The sequence below is a fragment of the Drosophila serrata genome, unplaced genomic scaffold (assembly GCF_035046125.1).
Source record: "Drosophila serrata isolate PLE 108 unplaced genomic scaffold, ASM3504612v1 contig_71, whole genome shotgun sequence".
In the NCBI taxonomy this organism is placed as follows: domain Eukaryota; kingdom Metazoa; phylum Arthropoda; class Insecta; order Diptera; family Drosophilidae; genus Drosophila; species Drosophila serrata.
Genome location: NW_028256969.1, coordinates 81706 through 107470, shown reverse-complemented (window position 1 = coordinate 107470; position 25765 = coordinate 81706). Strand labels below are relative to the sequence as shown.

Here is a 25765-nt window from a genome sequence, read left to right as displayed (position 1 = left end):
TTCCTATATATTCCTAAACAAGGGGGCTTCCAGAATATTATTTGGAAATTATTGGAACTCGTTGGATAGGCTCTTTCCATTTGTTTTTTACTATTCTATCGGAATTTTAAAAAACAATTTAATTGACGAAACATCTACTGACACTTTACAAAAGGATATTGAAAGAGTTACAAAATCTGTTTTTGCTCGCGTTTATTTAGCAAACTTTGTATTAACTTAACTAGGGCACTTAATTAGCAAACGAAACTACAACTACAGGAGGCTTCTCTTCAGACGGGAATATTCAATCCGGACATCTCCTCCTTGACCTCATCGTACAGATCCTTGTAGTCAGCGTTCTGCCGGATGAGCAGGGCAACTGTGCCGCGCTTGACACCCATAGCAGCTCCCAGATCCGCTCTACTAGGTGTGTAGGCATAGGGGATACCCTTCTCCTCACACACAGCCGGCAGGTGGCACATAATGTCCACGGGTGTCACATCGCCAGCAAATATGCAAATGCTGAGGGAACGAAAGCAATCATTAGGTCGTATTTCCTTCTGGTGGAGGGATGGACTTACCCAGTTTCTCCCTTGCGCAGGCGAGTTTGGACATCCTTCAGTCCATTACGCAGGAAGGTCTTGTGCTTCATCGCCTTCTTCACCAACTTGTAGCACTTCTTGGCCAGTTTTTTACCTGCCATTGGCTTGGCAATGGCATTCACGAACAGCATCTTGTCGTCGTAGGTCTCCTCTTCCTTGATGGTCACATCGCCGCTCACCTGCACGGATGCGTCGGCATCATCGGAGCGCTCTACTTTCACTTTACCCATTGTTTTTTTGTGAAAAAATGTGGATATTTTACGAAAACTGCGGTTCTGCGGTACAAACACGTGTTGGTAGTTCGCTAGAGATGGTAAATCGTCAATGTTAGTATCGATACTATCAGTTTGTTTATAAAATGCGATATATCGATGGGTATTTATGTACTAAATGGGTATCACTGAAAGAATTTTCCATATTGCTGTACGGGAATATCAAATTTTCTGTAGGAAAAACTCAATAAAACTCTAAAAAAAGTACTTATTTTAAATTCTACATTTTGCCGATGTTGGTAGCAAATCCTCAATATTACCAAAAATATCGATAGTATCGTTGATGTCCATTGTAAATCGACTGCACATATTCGATTGGGCGGCTAAATTTTAGGGCTGCAGTATATATTTGAAATGGTTTTGTGAAAATATGTTACATCAATATACTGCGAAGTTTTCTTTATAATTATACATTTAAGTTCAGAACATCAACACATTATAAATTCTGTAAGTCCAACAATTAATAAAAATCCCCTTCATACGCCAACATTATACATTTATTTTAAACGCACATAATTATTTTTAAAGCACAAGTGACATAGAACATTAAAAAATTAATTAAAATTGACAGGACAAAAACAAATTAAAAGAATTGTTTGGCCAGCTGAATGATTTGCATGGCTACTTTAATCTCTCGGGCACCGCGAACGCCCAGCGCAGCCAGATCCTCCAGAGTCATATGGATAAGCACCTCGATGTCGATCTCCTGGCGGGTGAACAGTTCCGTGAGATGCTCATTGCCTGTGCGATTTAGCAGAGATCTCACCCGAGGGCTCAGCGAAGGATGCTCCACCGGGGAGCCGTGCTTGAAGCGCTGATGGATGGGACTCCGGACTGTGTCCTCTTTTTTCACCTTGCTTGACTCCTGTTTCACCCGGAATTCTGACTTCACCCGGACTTCTGGCTTCACCCGGCTCTCCTGCATTGTCCGTGATTTTGGGTCAACCGGAATGGACCTTTCCCCATAGAGGGTGCTCTGACTTGAGGGTGAAAACACGGATCGCGTGCGCATAAATGCCTGCGAAAAACGCGTTGGCTGACGGCGACTTCCTGTTAAACTTTTCGCGGACGTGGCTGGTCGACGTCCTGGCACCTGGAGATGATGACTGGCTTTGGGGATACCAAAAAGACCGGTCCTGGTGCAGGTCTTAGAGCCCCGAGGCCCAGTAGGCGTGACGCTGTCCTCGGTGGTCTCAAAGGTGAACGCCTGGGTGCTTAGGGGCGTCAATGGCGTCAGTGGAGAACCGGGATCTGGATAAATTACAATCATGTATATATCAACTAAAGTTTTATATAGTGTTTTATAAAATTACCTCTCCAGGCGCGATTATAGCGTTCCATTTTGTAAATTTAACAGCAAGTACAAGCACAAGGGGACGAAAAAGAAATTTACAAAATGCTCGCATTTACAAAAAGTGCAAAAAAAGGTAACTGTTAATTACAGCTTTTACAAAGTGACCACTCCACAAGCGCCAAAAAATTCCAAATTAGATTATAATAAAATATTGAATACTTAAAAAAATTGGCTATAAGTTCTAAGAAGCTAAATAAAGATATTTGTGGCATAATATTCTGAAATAAATACGTTACAGTATTAAGAAACTATATTTTGTGTATTAATATTTAATAATAATATCAACTATAATTTGTTTCAAACAAATTAACTGAAATTAATAAACAGTCAATTCAAAATATGTAATAATAAATGTGAATTTATAGAATCAGAATAAATTTAGAAATGTTTTATAAAATTTCAAAGAATTAATATATAAATTAATAAAAATCTTGTAAACAAAATCGAAATCGAAATATCAAAAATATAATTCCCATATTAATAAAGATGAATATAATAAAAAATCAATAAAAGAAATGTAAATAAACCAAGATCATCTAATCAAACTGGAAATCTTTGATGTTATCCACGTGATTTGGTTGAAATCAATAAATATTAACAAAAGTTCAAGGAACCCACTACGCATTAATATTTAGCTTTTTGGCATGTCTAAGTACCAAATGTGTCGTTCTTTATACTTTCTACATAATATTTTTTAGCTTCTAATTAAAGCGAGTTTGTCCAGTTTCCAATTTTTGCGACGAAGTTTTTGTGACGGACTGTTTTTTATTTTTTTGTTGTTTTTTTGGTTTGGTTTTCGAATTAGCAATCAGCAGATGAATCGATAAAAGGTAAACAATTGCAAAACACGGCGACGCACAATGATGCCAATAAAGTGTACAAAAATAATCAATTAAATTAATTTAATGACTGATGAAAATACACAAAATTTGAGTGATAAAATTATAATAATAATAATAAATACGAGGTCCCAATAATTTCAGAGACAACACAGTCAACTAGTGGTAACTGATCAAAGTTAGTTACTATAGGTATCTTCAAGGTAACTACAAATTAAGATCAATTTATTATTTTAATTTTAGCGGGAAGTTTCAATGCTGTATATATATCCTTGATCAGCATCCGTCTGTCTATCCGTTTGTCTCTCAATTATTTTGTATTATTTAATAATTTTTGTCTTAATTATCTTAAAATCGGACGACTATATCTTATAGTTGCCATAGGAACGATCGTTAAATGTAGAGGAAAATGCAAAACCCCCTCTCTTACTCCCTCTCTCCTGGTATGTTCACCTAGAGTTGCCTCTTTCTCCCAAGAGATGCCTCTTTCTCCCAAAAGATGCCTCTTTCACTCTCGCTCTCACTTTCTCTATTCTCTTTGCTCGGGAACTATAAATAGAGGCACTGCACTCGCGCTGCCCTCAGTCAGTGCGCGGCCTTTCCAGTGTAAACATCTATACTAATGCATGGTGATAGTGATCTTCGACCTCAAAGATATCATCAGCCTATTGCGATACTTCTGGAAAATTAGGATGATACCTTGAGAACCCGAATAGCAGTCACCAGGAACAACCATATGTGCGGTAAGTTTTAACAATGATAATTATATCATATTTTTATATACATATATATAAATATCAGGCCTAAGCATTAATTTTTCAAGTTATTATGATTTTGTTTTGATTACTTAATTTTAAAATGATTCAGCAATTTTTGGTAAAGAAATGTCAGCGCACATTTACTTATTCCCATGAGGGGTATTATTTTCATTCCCATTTCCAGTAAAGTAAACCCTTTTCTCTCTCAGTGCTGCGAAATCATGACATTGCCACCTGTTAAAGCTGCGACTAGATACTCGGTATTATTGGCTGCTGGCTGCTGCTATTTGTGTTTTATGCGCTTACCTTGCTTTATTTGGTTTTTCGTGGGCAAGAACAACATGCTGTGCTGACTGTCTGGTTTGTTGTACATTTTGTTATTGTTGTCATTGCGCATTCGGCGGCATTGCCGAAGCTTTGGACATAACACAACCCCCGTACACACACACACACACACACACCCCCCCCCCCCCACCGATGGTTACCCCTAAACCGCCAGTCTTAACCTGGTAATAAAGCCACATGTGAAGGCTTGTTGTTGCCGGCTTTTGACCGAAAACAGCTGAGCTTGTTGCCCAGCAGCAGCTGCTTTGTGTTTATATTTTTTTTCCCAACGAGCACACGAGTCCAGAGCGCCAGAGCGTGGCCAGGCACTTGCGCAGAAGCTTCAGAAATCCGAAGCGGAAAGCCGAGCTTTCGGTCCGGAGAACATCGGACTTATAAAATACCGATTGCATGCTGCTAAGCGATTCAGTCGTCTAACGGAGTTCAAACCAAACTGAGCTGGAAACTACAGTTCTTAAGGGTGCTTAAAGCTCCATGGAAAGTTCAACGAGAAGCGAGTCGTAAAAATTTTCTACAAATCATTCCCAAATCATAAACAAGTGCGTTCGATTATATTAATAAAAGGAAAAGTAATAAACGCGAGTGGAGTGTGTGCAATAATATAATAATAGTATTAATCATAAATCGCCATTCAGTTGGATGTTCAGTGTTCTTGAGACATGCAAAAGTAGTAGCCAGTGGAGTGTTAAAAATTGTACAACAATAAAAGCAACCCAGCACTTGCGAAACACAAATTTTTTTGCGAGTGCGCTTTATTTTGGTTGTTGCTATTTTTGCCGCCGACCAACGACGCCGCCGCCGCCTCAACAAAAGAACTTTGGTGAGTTTTTGCTTTGTTTTGCTTTGCTAACTGTTTCATGCAAATTAAATTAAGCAATTAAACGAAAACACACGCAAAAATTGTATTTGCCAAAGCTTCTGTGGTTCTTTAGATATGTTTTTGTGCTTAGTTTTTGGCGATTGAATTACCTCACGGCATGATTAGACCTCGCCAGGTGATTGCAAAAGTTTCATTATTCACTTTTTTTGTGCACTCGCTTTGGATTTGCCAATAATAATAATAATTACCAAAAATTTTACCCAATCGTTCAGTTATTGTAGTTTTTATCTGCACTAGTTTTCTGGCCTTCCCTCGTATGAGAATACACTTTTTTTTGGTACCGTTTTATTTTATTTTGGCGCTTTTCTCCTCTTTCTCCCATGAAAATTCAAATAAAAACTCACAAAACTTTTTTAATAACAACAAACGAAATGAAACGAAGGCGTAGATAGGCGAGAGGGGGTGCAGGAGGATTGCCTGCACTGGAATATATTTAATTGAACAACAAAAAGAGAGTCAAACAAACAAAATCATAGACAGGGCAGGGAAAAGTGAACTGTTGTTGTTGCTCTCTTTGCCGCTCAAACGATTCACAATGGACCAAGAGTAGTACAGCTGCCACCTAGAACAAGTGGCATAATAAATATTTTGCAAATAAATAATGCACAAAAAAATAATGTAAAGCGAAATGAAATATTCACGAGTCTTTAAAATGCACTAAACAGTTTTAAAAAAAATGTTGAAAAATGGTTAGATGGGGGGATGATTTATACAAAAGGTTTAACATATGTTATTAGTATATATTTTCATGTATTAAAAATTGCAAATATATGAGAAGCGGCTTAAAAATACATTAGACGCATTAAAAATGCTTTAAAGAGCTTAAAAAATACATTAGACCAAGTCCTTTTGAAAAAATTTAATACGAAATATTTAGAAATTTTTTTTTACATATTTTTCAGTCACAGAAACAAAGCTAAAAATGCATAGGAAATATTTTCAAATTCTATATAAAATATTACTTGATTAATGAAGGGTAAAAAAACAGGTTATAAGTATAAATGTTGATTAAAAAATTCAAATGACTTACAAATTTTATTGAAAATATTTTGTCTTACTCCTTTTACTACTTAAATCAATAAAATCTTTGAATATAAGTAATAAAACCAATCGAAAATTATGTAAACAAACAGGGAAAGTTAATAAAATCAGCTTTAAATTGTAAATATTATAAATAAACAAAAAGAAACACAACAAGTGAGACAATATAAAATCTAAAAATACTTCTTATTCCCCAAAAAAGCCGTGAAATTTAATCAAAATAAATCAAATAAATTTATTCCCAAAAAAATAAGAAATAGGCAAACCCTCAACTGAAATTAAAAAGGTCAACATTCGCAGAGTCTATGAACCCCATTAAAATATATATATATGTATATGTTTATAAGGACCCTTATTCTGTTTTTTAAAAAAGTACAAAGGCATAAAAGCAAATTTGGAAATGTGCAAACAAAAATTGGCTTTGGCAAACAGATTTGAAAATAAACCAAAACAAACCAAAAAAGGCAATAAAAGAGCGTGGAAAAGTACGGGGAAAATTGTTGAAAAATGTAACAAGTCAAAGGAATTTTTTTCTACGTCGGTCTCCCCAATGCCAAGCCATCCTTCCTTTCATTCTCTTTTCGCCAGGCCACATTTTTGTGATAATTTAAATAGAAAAGTTAACAAAAAATAAAAATGGAACTGAAATATTGTTTGCTCTCCCCGAAAACGTAAATAAAACTTGAATATTTGTAAAAATAAAAAGAGTTGAGCTTTGATATATTCGGAATGCATTGGATAAGTTTTGTGGATTTTATGAATTTAAATTTTTTGCGATGGAATTTTTAAAAAGCAGAAAACTGGAAATACATCCATACTAAGCTTAAAGTTAATCAATCATAATGGTTTAAAAATAAAAGCAAATATTCTGTCTGACTTGCTTCCCCCTCTAAGAAAGTTCACAAGACTTGCAAAAGATTAGAATAAATGCAAGGGAACTTTTCGGCTTTTTGATTTGGCTGATTTTCAACTTTTCTTTTAATGTCTTCCTGATTTTTCCTCCTTGAGCCAGACAAATATGCAAATGGAATTCGTTCAAGTATTTGTTGAGAATTAAATGGAAATAATTGAATTATGCTTAAATCAAATGAGAAGCATTTCAATTTGAATTTCAGGGAAAGTCAACAGATTGGATAAATAAATACGTTGAGGGTATGAAAAACTAACCTATGGCAGGGAAAATAATGTAAATATTTAAATCAAAAGGACGAAAAGAAAAATCTTTCAGGGTGGACAATTGAATTCTTTTCAGATTTCTTTCTTAAATTTTAAATTATTTCAAGTTTAACGTTTGACAGGCTGCAAGAAAATTTGCCAATTAGAGCTGGATTTTCATGCTGGGATTAAGTCACAAAAATTGGACAAAAATGAAAAATCTTTTAAATAAATGAAAACTAGATTTTCGACAGAAAACCAGAAGAGCAAAATAAATCTTCACACGCCTCGGGCACTTGAAAAGATTTGCCTCTTTATTTTTCTAGAAATATAAAATCCATAATTAATGGCTGAAATAAAAACACATCTGAAACGAAAGAAAAGTTGAGGAAATGTGTGTGTAAAATTCTAAATTAAAGGATAAACTCACTTTTGTGTGGTAATTCCCCAAGGATGTGTTTCCACCCCAAGAACGAGAATGAATATGAATGTGCATCGTATGTTTGGGTAGCTTGAGTCGCTTGCATTGGGGATTTACCAGACCTAAGTAAAAAAACCAAATATAAAATGAAACAAAATTGTCCAACCAAAATTTATTCTGTTGTCGCTTTAGAATAGAGCAGCCACCAAGGACCAACTAAAAAAAATATAAAAAAACGAAGGATAAAACACATAAAAATACAGATACAATTTGCCAGAAGCCAGAGCCAGCCAGTTGTTGGCCGAAAAAAAAATTGTTGCTGAAGGACTGCAGTCACAATGGGCAAAGGGCGGGATTTTTATTTCAAAAATAACATTTTCTAACTCCTAAATACTCTGTAGTATTTTAATTTGGAATAATATCAATATCTATATTTCATGGAGATGAGTTACGGAATAGTTTTGGAACTTAATAATCAAATGTTTAAAAAATATGTCCTGAAAAATATGTCGATATCATCAAAAAACCCTTTTTAATTAAAGTTGGTGTGTTGATAACAATTTCCTTTAATTATTTTAATATTAATGTTTTTATCTGTTACAATTTGTCATGGAATAATACGCTGATCTTTAAGTTTATTAGGTATTTATAGATTTTTTTTATTATTTTTGTGTCTATTTATAGACATTACATTTATTATTGTATAATTTCTGTATCGCTTTATTTATATGGAATTTTTTCTTAATTATTTTGATATATGGAAAGATACATTTTTATATATATTAGCATATATAATGAAAATTAATTTTAGTAAGTATAGATTGTTTTTATCTATATTTAAACAAATTATACGAATTTCTCTATACCTTTCCTTGTGAAACCAACCGATACCTTGCTGATATCATCTTCAACCTTCTCCAAAGATCCAAAGCCCCAACCCCTATTATAAATCATGCATACCCCATTGAAAGGGTATCAAATGATGCTTAGATGTCTTCTCTTTTGACAGCTTTCCAGCTCATTGTGTGCCCATTGTATGGGGCGAGTGGAGACGAGCGTCAAGTGACTGAGCCAAAGTCACATGAGTGCAATTTTAAAACAGTGAAAGATATATAAAGCAAAGGCAAACAACTGATCAAATCTCGCCGCTATTGCAATGGGCGTCGTTTTCCGAAATGACAGCTTAGATGTACTCCCATAAAAAAATATAGACGATGGAGAAGAAAGAGTAACCTGGCTGACTTGCTGGCTGCTTGACTGGCTCACTGGCTCACTGGCTCACTGGCGACGAGGGCCAAGAACGAAGATGGCAAACAACTGAGGTTGCAATAAATCCCCGGCAAGACAAGCAAAAGGAGCTTGGTGCAATTGAACCGCCTGCTCCTTGGTCCTTTCGGTTACCCTCCTCCCATTCGTGCTCAATCCTCAAACGACCGCCATCCTTCGTCCTTCGTCCTGGGTCGAATAGCGCAACAGAATGTCAATTACTTGAATGTGAGGTTAGGTCAAAGCTATACAGCCAAGGCTTGATTTTCATTTGGAAAATTCCCTAGCCCAATCCCTGGTCAGTGGGAAAAACTATTGGTACATACATACATAGAGCTCCTCTGATTGCCTCTCGGTTACTTTGACTAATTTCGGGTTTGTTGCAGTCGGCAAAGGAAATCGTCTTGCGGAAAGCAATAAATTTTTGTTCAGGAAATTTAATGGATTAGAGGGGATGTGAGAAATTTTCCCTTGATTTGAGGTCTGATTTTTCATATTCAAGCTGCATTTCTTACCTCACCAATAGCACTCCTTTGCTTGCACTTTTGAAATGCACTTGGAGAAAGTGAAAGACTTTTGAAAATGTATTGAGAGTTAGTAAAAATCTTCTTTTCTTGTTAATAAAATTCTAAATAAAAGCTTTTAAAAATAATATGGGGAACTTAAAAATACTTGAAGCATTGCCTCACTTTTTTATTTAACTTTTTAATATGAAAAACTATTTAAAATATATATTGTGTGAAAGAAACATAACCCCGTCTCAAATAACACTCATACGCAGCGTTGGCCAGCCACGAAACAAAAATCCCGCCGAATTTGTGCTTTATTTTAAATATGTTTGATTACTAAAATCAAAATCCAAAGAAAACATAATTTACCATAAAAAATCCTTCATATTTCTGGCTGAACTTGATTTTCCCAGTGCTGGGCTTTCAAAAAAAAACCAAGCTAAAGTTAAGGCACTTGGTTCTTGGTCCAAGTCCAAAGCGTTTTTCAGTGGGTTTTGCCCATTTATCGATGGCCTGCTTGCATGTTTGTCTGTCAATTGGATTTCGTCCTGGAAGTGAGCTTTGAGTTTTGAGTTTCCTTTTTTTGAGGTCCAAAGCCAGAGTCGTGGCACTTGGCCGCCTTTGAGCTGTGAACATGCAAGGGGCTGGCCTGGTCAAATGCCTCCTCGGCATCCTGGCTGGCTCTCGTTCCTTTGTGCCTTGTGGGCTTGGAATTCGGGCTTAGAATTGTAGTTTGAAAATTGTTCGCATGCCTTAACATCGCTTTAGTCGTTAAATATCTGAAATATATAATCTCAAGTTGAAGGAAAAGAAAAACCTAAACCTTTGGACAATGGCGTGAATAATATTAATTAGCCAGTTAACTTAATCATTAAGTGGAATCAGCAAAGGGTTAATGAGTTAGGCTTATTTGAATAAAATAAAAAACAAGTAAAGGAAAAACCAGGCAATCTTATATATAATTCTATTTATATATAATGTTCTAGGGAAAATATAGTTAAATTGGATTTGTAATTACCTGTTGTTTGCACGGTGATTTAATTAGCTTCTTATTTAAATATTCAACTACACTTATTATATACTTTGAATTAATATGTGGCATAAATATTAAATAAAACTATTTTTTGCCTATTTTATATAAACCTCGAGACCAGTTAAAAAGTTTCTGCTTTGGTAAATCTCTGCTCAACTTGATAAACAACGACAAAGGAATATAAACACAAAAAAGCCGAGACCAAGAAGGACTCAGACTGTGACTATAACAGGATTTACTTCGCGACAGTGCGCTATAAATACACTTAAAATAATTGAAATGAGCTTTGAATTATATAATTAATAAGGAAATATATACCAAAATTAAATATATACAGAAACTTATACAGAAAAACAGAGAATTGTGAACTATAATTGAAAATATTTTATAATTTATAACCTATTTCTTACTAGCTAAATATTGGTAGTTACATTTTTGAAAATGTTTGCTTAGATATATTATCTACTTATTTCATTTATAACAATTTTTATGAATGTTGTAAAATATGTATTTTAATACAGTAAAGATCTTGAAATTTGAGCAAATTTCAACAGCAAGGAATGAGGATTAATAAATGTTAAAAAATTTATGTAAAGGAAAGGCAAGGTTTTTACAGGATCATTATCAATTTAATATAGATATTTCCATATAATTTTAGCTTAGTTTTCAATATATTTTTCCTCAAGTGCATTGCCAGCAAGTGACGTCTTCTGGCTGTGATGGAAGCAGTCACTAAAGTCGTAGAAGTCGTCGCATCAAAATGAATGGATATAGTTTAAGTGTATGAAAAACATGCCCGAAACGGAAGAACTAATGGATGGATGTATGGCTGGCTGGTTGGCTAAAAGATGGCCTGTGACAGGGGGGGCGGGGATCGAGGGGGGAGTGTTTTATATAGCCAAAACTGTCAGATCTGATGTGACTACTACTACTATTTCTGTTGTTGCCGCCGACTTTATTCTATGAACTCAGAACGCGTCGCGTCATTCGCAATTTTTCTATTGTTTGCGCAGTGTTTTTATTTTCCTTGCTGTTTTGTTGTTGTTGTTCCTTTTTGCACGTTACGTCTGTTTGTCTGACAGCTGAGCACTGTTTATATGCCAGACATATACAGATATATATATATATGTACCTAAAGTTCATATATATCCGGCCATATATGGGGTGTGTGTGCCCCGACGACTCCCTGTCGACGGAGTTCGCTCGTATTACCCTGTCAATCTTTACTTTCGTGAGCTCGTTTGTAACGTTTTCCGCACTGCCAGGGGAGGACAGAGAGAGCGAGAGAGAGAGAGAGAGAGAGAAAGAGAGGGGGAAAATTGTGGAGGTGTTTTAGGTTTTAGGCTTTCCTTTTTCCCCCATTTTCATTGAACTATATATACTCCTGCTTCGAGACTTTGACGGACAAGTGCGCAGCAAACTATTTTGGCACGAGAAATATTCGTCGCAATAGGAAAGTTTCCTTTAATGGAAAGTTCTTCAGCTAAATAGGTATATTATTATTTAATTTTTATTAAAATCAGGCAAGTCTTTAAAGGCTTCAGAAATAATTATAGCCCCTTAATAGTTTTCATCCATATGGACATATTAAAATCTTCCAAAAAAGTAGCAAAGTTCACAAAAAAAGGGGCAGGGAAAAAAACCTGCGATGAAGGGCTTTGTTCATGTTCGTTGCTCGAGAAATGAGCAAAAATTCCACCGAAATGGCAACAAGGACTGGGACCTGCAACATGGGACATGGGGCATGCAACACGGGGGAAGACACACACAGACACAGTGCCTTGTGTGACACAAGTGACACTATTTTCTGGCGCTGCCACAGTGCCACAAGTAGAAATTCGCTAATGCTCGCCGTTGCAGGCGGCTCCACTGGGGATGCAGCGCCATGTTGCAATTATTATTTCCGGCTTGGAAGCGAAAAATAAAGTTGGATATGCAATGAGCAGGAAGGGCAGAGCAGCACACACACACTAACACGCACACACCACACTCACACACACACAAACACACACAGGCGTGGCGTGCGAAAAAATGAGGCCTCCGCGAATAACACTCATACGCAACGTTGGCCAGCCACAAAAAAAAGTAATCCCGCCGGTGATGAGAGCGTGAAATGGGGACTTTGTAAGCGAGTTTCTATAATTTGTTAAAGTTAATTTTAACCTATGGAAATTGAAATAATTGGGAAGTCTTCAAATTTATATGGGAGAGTGATTTAAAAGGGAGTTAGGAAGAGATTTTTGGTTTATTTTGAAGTATATTCGATTAAGCTAAACTGTTGATTGTAGGAAATAGAAAGTTATTAATAGAAAATTGCATAAGGGGGATATTTACCATATTAATTGTTTTATTTTTTAATTATTTAAATATTTTTCAATTAATTTAGACTGATTCCGTATTCCCCTGTCCTTTTAATCGGTTTCTTAATTCTTTAGAAACATAATTAAACATTGTAATCAATGATTATATATTATTTAGCAATATTTTATAATATTATAAGGCTTTAGGTAAAACATACATTTCCTACAATATATATTTTAGATTTAGATTTCATTTTCGAAGACTTAGCTTAGTCATATCCATCACGAAGATATCTCTTTATCCTGGGCCTTCAGTGTCCTTTTTTTTTGTTTTGGCTCGACTGCTGCCTGGATTCCGGCCCATCATCAGAGCCAGCGAAAAAATAACCGTACGTATTTGTACTAGCTGGAGCTGCAACGCCGTTTCCTTCTTTTGTTTGTGTGCAGCGCATAATTTGCGAGACAAACATGCAAAAATGCCCCAGAAGTGAAAAAAAAATCCTCTACATCCAACCTACATCGCAGGATCCATGCATATACATATATATATATATATATATACATATATGCAGTGCGGCCCGAAAAGGGAGAACAATTCCCTGGCAAGTTGAAGTGCAAAATGGCGGGAGCAAAGGACTCAAAAGGGGCGGTAAAAACCAGGAGGTCCTTCGCATAGTGGGGGGTTTTGCAGGCTGAAGATTTTGAAGTTTTTGCGGCAAAGGACCGCCCAGTCTCTGGGCCGCTGTTCGTTTCGTTTCGCTTCAAGACGCAGAGTTTATCTTGCGCTTAGGCGCAACGGCCGCGAGTTGCAAAACCAACGGCTTCATCTCAAAGGCTCTTTTGCAGGATCCCAAGTAGTACTATGTGTGATGTAGTGCACTTGAAGAAAAATTATAGCTAAAGAAGTGGGAAATATTAATATATTATTTTAGGGAATGTATGACTAGAAATTTGCATTATAAATGCAGATTCTTTTAAAGTTAATTGTTTGTTAATTAATTTATAATTTTGATTATATAAAGGTTTTAAAGTAAACAAAGTGTATTTAAATTAGTTATGATCATAAAGATAGGATCTCTTGCAGAGCTGCACACACTCCTGGGAGTCCTTAGTCATTCGGTTTTCTTGCCGAGAACACACGAAGCTTGTCGATTTCAAACGAAGTGTCTGCTTCGGCTCTTAAGCAGTCGAGCAGCTCTGTTTATAGGGTTTATTTTTATTTAACTCTAATATGGATATAACAATATTTTTTTAGCCTTCAGGTATAAAGTTTCTAAGACTAAGATAAATAATACTTTTATACCTTTCTAAGTTCCTAAGACTAGGATAAAAATATGACTTATCTTAGTCTTAGGCTCTTAAAAAGGTATACAACTTATAAAACTTATCTTAGTCTTAGGACTTATAAAGTAATTCTGAAAATTTTAAATTAAAATTATTAAATTTTAAATGCTCTAGTTAATTTTTAATAGGGTACCATGGATTCTCATAAATCATACAATTTAAGTTGTATTTTTTATTCAAATCCCAATACATCATTTATCATATTTAATTAACTTTGCATCAATAAGTTCTATTAAATCTTATTGTTTCAAATGTATATGATTATGTAACAACTTAACTTTTTTTAAATTCCCATAAAGAAGTTCTATTAAATCTTATTGTTTCAAATGTACTTGATTATTTTCACCTGCAGTACATATTGGTTTTATACCTCATACTTTTTTTTTATGTTTCTTTTTTCCTGAGTGCCCGGTTGGTTCGGTGTGTGGCAGCTTTTGTGGGCTTTTTGACTTGTTTATGGCCATAAGTTGATTTCGGAAATGGAATTCTCAAAAAGGGATTTGGCTGCCGGCTCGGCCCGAAACCTCATTATTGGACTTCAAAGCGAAATGGTAAATCCCGCGGCCAAAAAACCCGGCCAAAAATGGCCTCCGTTTATTTAAAGGAAAATAAACCGCACCGCCCCACCATTATCTCCACACATACAAACACACACACACACACATCCAGACACAACAAAAAATTGATAAATTTTTTGTATTTTTTTTTGTATCCTGTTTCCCTCTTCATTGTCTCGGTTCCAAGAGCAGAGGAAGGATATTATTGACTAATGGCTGCAGTCGAGGGAAATTTATGGTCCTCAGATGGATGGATGTGTGTGTGTTGTGAGTGTGCCTTGTGTGTGTGTGTGTGTGCAAGTTAATGAACATTTTTGATGGTAATTGAATGCGACGCTTGGGTTTGCCGCCGTAGTTATGTCTGATGAATTGCCCCACCGCCTCCACCTCGGGGGGCATAAAATATATAATTTATACATGCGATTGATAAGCGAAATGAATTTGTCATGTCTCAGAAATCTGATTCCCAGATGCTGATTGCCGGTTAACCAGAAAAAAAATACAGAAAATATAGCCCAAAAACAAAGTTAAACTAGTAAGTAAATAAATAATTAATGGCGAGGCGTTTGCGTGCCTGTCACCGCAAATGAAATCCAAAACTTTCAATTTGCTTGAGAAAAATAATACAAATGGAAATGGAAACGTAAAAATGAAAACAAGTTGCAAATAAACAAAAAGCCAAATCCCTTGTAGCAACAGAAAAAAATAGAATAAAATAAAATAAAATCCCGAGTACAACGGAAAGAAAACAGAGAAAAAGGGTTAAAGTAGCAACTGAAAGAAAACAAAAGAAAAACATTTGTTTAGCACTTGAAAAATGTGGGGGTACGGTGAAAATTCTGGGGCCCCTGATCATGTGGTTCCCCCGAATTTCCCTACCTCTTTTCCCTTTTGGACTTGTCAACCTTTATATGAACATTTTTGAGCACTTTTCATTTTTTTTTTTGGTTAGGTTTTTCCTAGTTAGACTTTGTGAACCCAAAAAGGGGTCTGCGTGTGCCTGCATTTGTCGCTTTTCTATATGAGGTGGACACTGGTTGGGGTTTATCTAATATTATTATATAGTTTTAAAGGTTTATATTTTAAATTATTAATTTGTCTTTAATTTGATAAATTTAGAATTTTTATAGCATTTTTTTAAGTTGGTATAGATTTAATAGATCATTTTCCTTTGAACCAAGTTTTTCAGATCAGATTAAGGTTGCCTTTCTCAAAAAATAAATAGAAACGTTTGGGTTTCTTACGAGTACCAATATATTTTTATTACTTGGAAAGAATATATAGATTCTTCTTTTCATTCAGCTTATATACAAATATAGCTCTTAAATAGTAAGATAAATAAATAAAACTAAACCTTATCCTACTGTTTATCTATCAGTTAAAAATAACCTTTGGAAACCCAGCTCTCAGCTCATTTTAATTCAAGTAAATATTTATATAAATTTACCTTATTTTTTTCTAATATTTTCTTTCTAATTCTTTCTAATAAAAACTAAATATTTATATTCGGTTTTTGACCCACCAGAGACCACTGTGACTGCCTTTTTTTTTTTTTGTTTTTTTGTTGGTTCGTTTTGTTTTTGTCACTGTGGTCACGCCGCTGTCATCAAGCCAGATGCTCCCCCGTCTCGAAAATTCCATGCCTTGTTCCTTCATCGGGCAAACACACCAGCAGGAAAAGGGAAAATTGTGGGGAAAAAGGCGTGGAAACTGAGAGGGGGAGGGGGGAAAACTTTAGGGAAAACCGAGGAATACAACATAATTGCAATTTGCGTAATTGTGCCCCTAAAGCTGAATGAGAAATGAGCGGCAACGAGTCGTGCTCGGAGTAACTGAGAGGCGCTTGCTGAGTTACAGAGTTTACTAAGCGGCGCGGATGACAACATGGACAACAGGGACAACAGGGACAACGAGGACAACGGACAACGGACAACGGAGTCCTTATTCCCGCCACAGAGCTAAAATATGAATATCCGAATGTACTTAATAAACAAAAATACAAAAGAAAAGCAGCCAAAGTAAATAGCATGTAGTATGCATGGAAGGAGCGCACAATGCTCGCATTTTCCGAACCCCAAAATATTTTTGTGGGAAAGGAGATGCTTTCCACACAAAAATTCAACAAGGGGTTTTCCGAGTTTTGGTGGCTTCCGTATGACACCCAATGGCAAACTGCAATGGAGTTTATTTGGTTATTTTTTGAGGGGGTGTTTTTTTTTTTTTTTTGGTGTTTTTGGTTGGGAATATTTTTAATTTTAATATGCATGCAGGATGCCGCCCGGAGGCGTGGTTCTGGGTTGGGCAACATCAGCTGGAGTTTTCATGGGGTTTTTCTGTTTTATCTGTTGATAGTACTATATGCGTTTTCTTTTTTGTTTGCTCAGTTTTCATTGTTTCATACAAATTCGAAATTTACGGGGGGATTTGTATTTACTCGGGACCTCTAATTGAAAAATATTCTATAGAGTTGGCAAAGGTGAAAGAAAAATATTACGTATACGTAACTTTTTAGAAAGTATTTTATTTGTAAGAGTAAAAAATTTATAAATAAAATGAAAGTATATAGTTATTTTTAGCTGAGAATTTGGGGAAGATTTTAGATTTAACAGAATATTTAATTATTGGGAAACTAGAAATATTCTATGGGGCCTAAAAGGCTAAAAGGGGGCTTATATTTATTGGTTTGTTTAGCAAATAAAAACCTTTATACTTTATTTATTTATTTTTTGGTTTGTAATGTATTATTAATTTAATGTTTTGTATGAAACCTTTGTAATATTTTGTAAAATAGAGAAATGCATATATAATATGCAATCTTTTAAATATTACCATAAAAGTTCTTAAAATTCTTGTCGAGGGATTTACTTTGAAAACTTAATATACAAAATATTTGTATTAATTTAGGTGTATTTAAATATTATAAATATGTATAAGTAATGCTTTTCTCTTTGGTTTATTTATTTGTTTATTTTTAAATGGTTTGCCTTCAACTTTTGACCATTTTTTAATCACAAAGTATTTCCCTGAGTTACCAATAATAGATAACAATTCACTTAACAAATCACCTTTTAATCAACTAGATATTTTCTCCCACATTTTTCACATTTAATGTGACAGTTCATAACTTGGCGGCAAACAATGTTTGGACCCATTTACACCTGCCCTCTCTTGGACTTCAATTTGCCGCTTCGCTTGAGTTGTTGCCTTCACCTTTTTCTGGTTAAAGCCATGTGTTTATTTGTTGGCCAGCACTTTGTGAGCCACTTGGTGCAAAAGCCAACTCGAGAGTTGGGCGAGAAAAAAAATAAAGGCAGGCAGCAAACAGCAGGCGGGCGGGAAAAATAAAATTACTTACGGCCCCCGCCAAAGCAGCTGGCCAAAAAAAAGGAAAACAAAAAAAAAAAAAACAAATAAAGAGGAAAACTCGTTGGCAAGCTTATTGTCAACTATTTAAATGCTGCAATTTCGGCCTTTTGTGCAGGCGGAATATGTGTGAGGCCCGAGCAGCCATTACACTTGTGGCCATTGTTTGCCTTTATAGCCTTTTGTTGCATAAATCGTTTACAACAGTAAAAAAAGAACGAGTACAACAAAAAAATGGGTAAAAAAGTTACTTGCTCTTCTTCTTGTTGTTGTTGTTCCGCTGCTGGTTGGCCGTGTGTAATTTGTCATTCACACCACGTGCTTGTCTGAGAGCAGGAAGAACCACTGCAGTTCTGCAGTTCTTCACCCATTTCTACCCCTACTTTATCCCGCATTTCTTCTACTTCTTTTTCTCCCCCATCACTTTTCCCAAACCCACTTTTCCAACCCACTTTTCCGCAATCCATGCCATCCTCCCCACTACTTGCAGCATTTTTAATGGCAGCGAATACACGCGTAAGACGCGACCATTTCCATAATGCAGCACAAGAGCCACCAGCATCTTCAGTTCGGATTGGTTGCACGTTGCAAAGCGCACAGTGGTTTCAGATTTATTTACAGGGGAAACATAAAAAAATATGTAAATTTACATTAAAATATTGGTAATATAAACCAATAAATAAATATATAAATAAAGTAAAAGACTCAAGAAAAAAACTTTGTAATTAAAATGCCAAAAAATAAGACTTTCTGAAATGGGAATCTCGCAACTTAGTCTCTGTTCTTTATATAGGAATATATAGGAATTTAGGAAAAAAACAACAAAATAAATTAAGTTTGGAAAGCGGATTTTATATAGCCTTGAAGTTTGTAACCAATTTAAGATATCGAAATGAATATCGATTATAACTAAGCTTCAAATATTCGAATTCTTTGAATGGATATTTGTCAATATTTTTATATGGCAATTTTCCGAAAAACCCAGGTTTTTCAAATATTGTAACTAAGCCAAAAATGCATTAATTTTAATTCGGAAAGTAGTTCTGTATTAGTTTTTATCAGGTTAACAAATCTGTGTACTCAGTTAAAAATGTAAAAAATTGAAATTTTTATCAATGTTTTGAAATTTTAAAATTATAAAATTTTGCAATAATATTTCAAAAAATTAGTTTTTGACCGGAAATAGCTAGATTGATTCACTTTTTGAAGCTGATCAAGAATATATATGATTTATACGGTCGGAAATGATTCCTTCGAAAATGTACAAGCTTGAAAGGGTAAAAAAGTTAAGTCATACACATTTTCTATTATTTCTGTCATTTGCTTATTTAAATGAAATCCCTGAATTTCTTAAAGATTTTAGATTTTATTTTATTACCTTACTTTTAGAGACTATTTTAATACTTTAGAAAAATAAATACCATACTGCTTATTAAGTTGATTAATTATGCTTCATTCATATGCGTTGACTTCAAGAGCTTCTTAACTTTATTAATGATCTTATAAAGACATGATTAAAAGTCTGAATAAATGCGGAAGTCTTCTATGAGGTGTTATTATAAATTTATATAATAATATATATTCTTATAAGGGAAATTATTCATTTCTTATTTTTACAAACATCATAGCTTAACCCACTGTCCATTTGAGCATAAAAGTGCAAAACTTTATGCACTCAAGCTGTATTTAAATGGTGTGTGAGCATTCGGAACCCTTCTCTTCGTGTCGCAGCATCTTTGAGCTCTTTTCTTTATTTCTTCTTCAGTTTCAGCTTGGCGCACTTTTGTTCTTAAAATTCTGCGTACGTGATCGAAATGTTTGGCAATGTAATACATTCACTACTTTCAGTGCTCAAATCCCACCTCCCCCCTCTTATAGCAGGAATATAAATTTATTTGAACTTTATTTTTTAGGGGGGGAAATATGTTTGGGAATTTATGTGAATTTATGTAAATTATTCAGTGCTTTTTGGTGGATTAGATGGAGTGGAAATCGTGGCTTAGGGATCATTTAATATTGAATATACTAAAGGGAATTATATTGGTTAGTAAATATTAAAAAAATATATATTTATTAGGTAAAAACCAACAAGGGACTGAAAATTAGTAAACATTATTTTACTTATCAACTTTGTTTTGGTTTGCCAATAATTTTTAAAGTAAACACAATGCCTTGATATCACGTATACGCCACCGGTGCGTATACTTGATTTTATTTATTTAAATGCTCATGCTTGTCCCCTCTGCCGAAGATGATTAATATGCCTAATGGGTATTGTTTAGACATAAGGCCTATACATATATGAATATATACACCAGGTGTAGGATCGCCGGTCTCGGGTGACCTTTTGTCTTAATTACACACACCAACACACACTCCTATTTATATAGACGAGACCGGGGGCCCAAAGAGACGACCCATTTCAAGGCGAAAACCCCACCAAGAGCTTGGAACCCATGCAAAGAAATATTAATGAGCTGCTGGCGACTTGGAGTGTTGAATAAACAGAAGGAGGAACAAAAACAACCAAAGGCAAACAACAATTTTGTCTGCTCATAGATTTTTGATTCAAATTTAATTACTTAAAGGAAATTATGCTCAAATTGGCTTTCAGCCTTAGCTCACGCAAGTGGAAAATATATATTTTCATCTTCATCAAGATATTTTTTGGTGTGTGTGTGTGTGCTTGAGAGTATAAAGTGGGGGATAAAGTGAAGTGGGGAAGCCAAGTTTTTTTGTTTTGGGGATGTACCCTTATTCTGTGTGTTGTTTAATGCTATTAAAAAGGCTTTCAGGGGAGAATATTTTGTTCGGGTTATTTTAGAATCAATTAATCTATTAAATTGTATATATTTAATGGCACAAAATGACTCTTGTGGCTCCCTTGTTGGCCATTTTTGGGCGGCTTTTTGGGACAAATTGAAAAGGATTCTTTTGGTTAGATTATAATATTGGGGAATGTCCTTTTGGATTTAGCTAAATGAGGGAGATGAGTGTGCAAATTAAGCAATTTTTGTTGTGAATTTTACTTAAAACTCAAAGATATAAGTATACATATCTTAACTGATCCCATAAATTCTTATAACTACATTCTATGATAAAATTTGTGTCATTTGAATATATTTATTATTTAGTTTTATGCATCCCCCGATTGTATTGAAATAATTCATTGAAACTTTGACAAGATTATCGGGCAATCGGAAAGCCAATTTAGCCAAAAACCAAAATCAAATATACGATTTCAATCAGTTGAAAAGTGTCAACCGAACAGAAAATTTGCCAAAAGTTATAATTGTGCCAAGAAATGGCAAAAGCAAATACAAGTTGAAATGTACGTTATATCCATGCCATATGTTTGTGTACTTGGTAAATCATAGTTCAAGGCTGGATTTAATGCATTTTATAGAGCGAGATGGCTTAGTACAAGGGCGAAAACCACTTGCGCCTGCCAGAACTGGTATAAAAATGCAATCTTTATATATATATATACAAGTGTGACCGCAAACAAATGTATATAAAAATGTGCATATATACAGGACCGCATTTAATACAGAATAAAAATAAAAAATGAAACTAGGTTGGCCCCCAGCTAAGTGAGGGACAAAAAAAGGGAAAAAAAGACCACAGGGCGGGGAGGGTGCAAGAGTTACATCAGAAAATAAGAGCCATGAGTGACCTTGACTTATAAACACTTTTATAACAATTATTTTTGCATTTTTCTCGCCGCTGCTTATAATTCCAACTCACAGTCATACAGAACAGAAATCATTATAGCAAAATAAGAGGAGAAAAAATAAGAACGTAATAATAAAGAAGCGAAGCCCACTCGACTCGATGCAAATAAGCAAAAGCAGCAGCTGAAAAGCTGAATCGTTTGAGTGATGCTTGCGAAGCCAGGCTGAGTGGGTCATTTATGCCAGGCACATGCAACTACAGTGAGCCCTAGCTAAAGGGGACTATGCAAAACTTGAATACATGACGATTTTTATGGAGATTTTTCAAGTAACATTTTGAAATGTATTTTTAACCTCAAATCTGCTTATTTGTGATTATTTTCATATAGAAAAATATTAAAAGAAATGTGCAGATGTTTATTTAAATATGTTATTATGCTTTAATTTTTTTAACCGAATATTGACTGGAAAAGATATTATTCTATAGGGAAGTATTTGAAATTTATTTTTATATATTTATGTTCAACGTTTTTAATACTTTATAATTCATATACTTTCTAGAAGGTATATATTTTATATATATTTAATTTACTGTACATATATTTTGATTTTAGGTTTAATATCTTAAAGATATTTATTTAATTTATTTTACTACATATATTTTAAATAAGTACAGACAAAGACCTACAGGTTTATCGGAATTATATCAATTTTTCTTTCAAGTTATATAAAGTAAATAAAAAATACCCATAAATAAACAAGACTTTTAGGTTAAATATATTCATATTCTTAATGAGAAAAAATATTAATAAAATCTAACTTATATAAGCATTCACTTGAGGCTTCAAGTATCTTAAATAAATACTAAAAAGCTTCTTAAATATAAGTTTGACAAATTACCCTTAACAATTACTGTCTTTACTTGGCAATATTTCATCATTATAACCATTTTTTTTGTACTGAAAAGTAATTTTTAAAATGAATAAAGAATGATGAATAATGACAGATCGTTTTCGTCAACAATAAGTGCCTTCTGTAGCCACAGACCGCTTATAATTGCACACAATCAGGTGACTCTCAGCTAGTTAAAGATTTGCCCATGTGGGTAGGGCTCAATACACCCCAAACCCCCCTTTGGCAATGCCACAAAAGTGACTTCGTTCTGTAGCCAGAGAAACCCCCCTTTTTTTGCCATGTCGGAATCCACAATAACTATGCATGAGCTGTATGAAAGTCAAATAATAATGATTGGAACGAACCACAAAAACCGAATGCGCCACAAAATCAATAATTAAAATCGCTGCAAGGTGCTTCTCTTGATTACACCAAAAGATACAACAAAAAATACAGATACAGAAAAAAAAATGCTAACTCGAAAGGCAGCCACAAATATCAGCAATTTAAAAAAGATGAGTATTTAACAACAACAAAAGAAAAACAAGATTCAAGCGAAGACAGAACAACGATGAGTAGTTAGTGATAGACAAAAAATAGCTATATGTATATATAGGAGAATAACGATACATCACCATAGTTAGAATGAGAAAAAAACTAAGATAAAGCTTAAACCGCAAAGAGAAAAAATAGCATCGTTGGATGCGCCCCAAGGTCAGGTGAGCATTTTTATACCCTTGCAGGGTATTATAATTTCAGTCAGAAGTTTGCAACGCAGTGAAGGAGGCACCTCCGACTATATAAAGTATATATATTCTTGATCAGGATCAACAGCCGAGTCGATCTAGCCATGTCCGTCTGTCCGTCTGTCCGTCTGTCCTTCTGTCCGTCTGTCCGTCTGTCCGTCTGTCCGTCTGTCCGTTTCTACGCAAACTAGTCTCTCAGTTTTGAAGCTATCTGAATGAAACTTTGTAGTTAGCCTTCTATATACTCTCACTCGTATATATGTCGGAACGGGCCGGATCGGACGACTATATCATATAGCTGCCATAGGAATGATCGTAAAATTTTTACAAACAAATTTTTAACTTTTTCAGTTTTCAATAGAATTGGATCAAATTTAAGATATAGCCATTTTACTATACTCTACAATTTTGTGTAGAATTTTATGAAAATCGGACCAATATATCATATAGCTCCCATAGGAACGATCGAGAAATTAATACAATTAAATTTATAACTTTTTTAGTTTTCAGCTGATTTTCATCAAATTTAAGGTATAGCTATTTTATATTAGTCTTAAATTTTTTGTCAAATTTTATGAAAATCGAACGACTATATCTTATAGGTGCCATACAAACGATCGTTTGATGTAGAGGAAAAATGCAAATCTGTGAATGTAAAACTGCAAATATAATATGTATAGGTGAATGAAATGAAAGCAGGTATTATTATTCATTGTTTTTTAACACAAATATATATAATTTATATTGTATGGATTCCTATTCATAGAAGTTCTATCTGCAAGGGTATATAAACTTCGGCGTGCCGAAGTTAGCTTTCTTTCTTGTTTTTTATCGTATTGAATTCACGGCGTTGAAAATGAGATAAAGAAAAATATGAAAAAAATAATAATCAAAATAATAACTCTGAGCAATTAAAGTCGTTTAGGAAAAAAATAGCAAAGTGTTGGCACAAAGCGATGCTCTGACAGTAAGGCATTGAAATTGTTTATGGGAGAGGTTTTGAAGATTAAATATAATAGATACATAAATTGAAAACAAGATATAAATATGTAAAATATATAAAAGCATAGAAAAATAAACTAAAAAACTATGCCAAATCAAAAATATTATGTAAATTATGAAAGGTTAGTAGATACTTCAGATTTTAGGTACTGTCTTTTCATTATATAAATATGCAAATATATATTAAAACAATGTTTGCGTAATTCATTAACAAACCTTTTAAATGCCAGAGATCTATGACTATATATATGTCTACATATAGTATATAAAAGCTTTAATTAATTTAATTGGTTAAATTAAACCTAATATGCACTTGTATATGAACTGTTGCATGCAGCTGACCTAGTATCATTCACATTAAAATTAAATGATAAATGTAAAGCTGTCACGTGTCGAAAACATATCTATAAAGTGACTACAAAGAGTGTTTACAAGAGTTTGTAAAGAGTTAATTCTTAAAACAATATTATATAAAAAGTTTTATGAAAATTTCAAAATTCTACCTTATATTTTCAATGTTTTATATGTTTCTTAAACTTGATTTAATCACTTAAAATGTAAGAATCTGGTGGGTGTCATAAATATTCATATGAAAATTAAATACCAAATATTTAGATAGTTCATCTTCTCCATACCCTTTGCAATATTTCTTAAAAGAGCTTTAACAAAATCTCAAATTAATTGGTTTAATTAAAACTAATATGCTTGTTGCTCTGCTTCTCATCTGTGTGAAGCTGTCTTAATCATGCTTTTTGACCTGATATTATTCACATATAGAAATTAAAGACTCTGCTCTCCACTTACTGAAGAAATAACACTCTAGGGCAAAATACAAATAGAGCAATCACTCATCGAAAACCCCAAAGCAATTGCATCGGTTTTATGGCCCTGACATGTGTAAGCCAAAGGGCTTACAAACTTGTGGGTTATTTTCCGACGACTCCCCGGGCTTTATGTTCTTCTCACATCTTCTGTGTACTAGAAGTTATAACTCTCTAATCTGTTGTTTGTTTATCTGCCAACTTTGACAGACATCAGAAATGGAAGCCCAACCCAAGGGGAGGGGAGAAGGCGACAAAAAAAGTGTGACACAGCATCCTCAAAACTATTTTACTTCGACCAAGTCGTCCCCCTCTTGAATCTCTCGGTCGGTATTCCCTGTCCTCTCTGGAAGATATTGCAAAATTTTTCGCACTCCCAAAACGAAAAGCGAACAAACGCTATTGACACAAGCTGGATAAGCTGACAAAGGTGCTAAAAAATGTGAGAAGATTGAACGCTTGAGCGACTCACCTGACTAACTGACTAACTGACTGGCTGACTGACAGACAGTTTATCGAATGATGGACGGCTGGGTACACTCAAAGATCAATCTTAAGAATTCTCACTTAAATCAAGTGCAAGGGGAGAACACTAGAAGCATTCTTCTTA

At 34.5% G+C, this 25765-nt stretch overlaps 3 protein-coding genes across 4 annotated transcripts in view; 1 reads left to right on the top strand and 2 right to left on the bottom strand.

Annotated features, from left to right (window-relative positions):
* Positions 1-175: 175 nt before the first annotated feature.
* On the bottom strand, positions 176-1065 carry NHP2 (NHP2 ribonucleoprotein). Its single transcript, XM_020942461.2, has 2 exons — positions 561-1065; positions 176-501 (listed from the first exon to the last, which is right to left on the bottom strand). The coding sequence occupies exons 1-2, from the start codon at positions 809-811 to the stop codon at positions 270-272; spliced, it is 483 nt and encodes a 160-aa protein (XP_020798120.1). The 5' UTR covers positions 812-1065; the 3' UTR covers positions 176-269.
* Positions 1066-1332: 267 nt separating this feature from the next.
* On the bottom strand, positions 1333-2317 carry gnu (giant nuclei). The gene is made up of 2 exons (XM_020942469.2): positions 2167-2317; positions 1333-2104 (listed from the first exon to the last, which is right to left on the bottom strand). Exons 1-2 carry the CDS (start codon positions 2192-2194, stop codon positions 1437-1439), a joined length of 696 nt encoding a protein of 231 aa, XP_020798128.1. The 5' UTR covers positions 2195-2317; the 3' UTR covers positions 1333-1436.
* Positions 2318-3628: 1311 nt separating this feature from the next.
* Positions 3629-25765, top strand: part of LOC110176137 (uncharacterized) — an 82627-nt gene continuing 60490 nt past the window's right edge. The window contains exons 1-2 of one of the 2 annotated variants that reach the window (XM_020942373.2): positions 3629-3789; positions 3989-4969. The gene's annotated coding sequence lies outside the window, so the exon portion shown is untranslated. The remainder of the gene's footprint in view (positions 3790-3988; positions 4970-25765) is intronic. The other variant, XM_086838505.1, reaches the window with a different exon arrangement.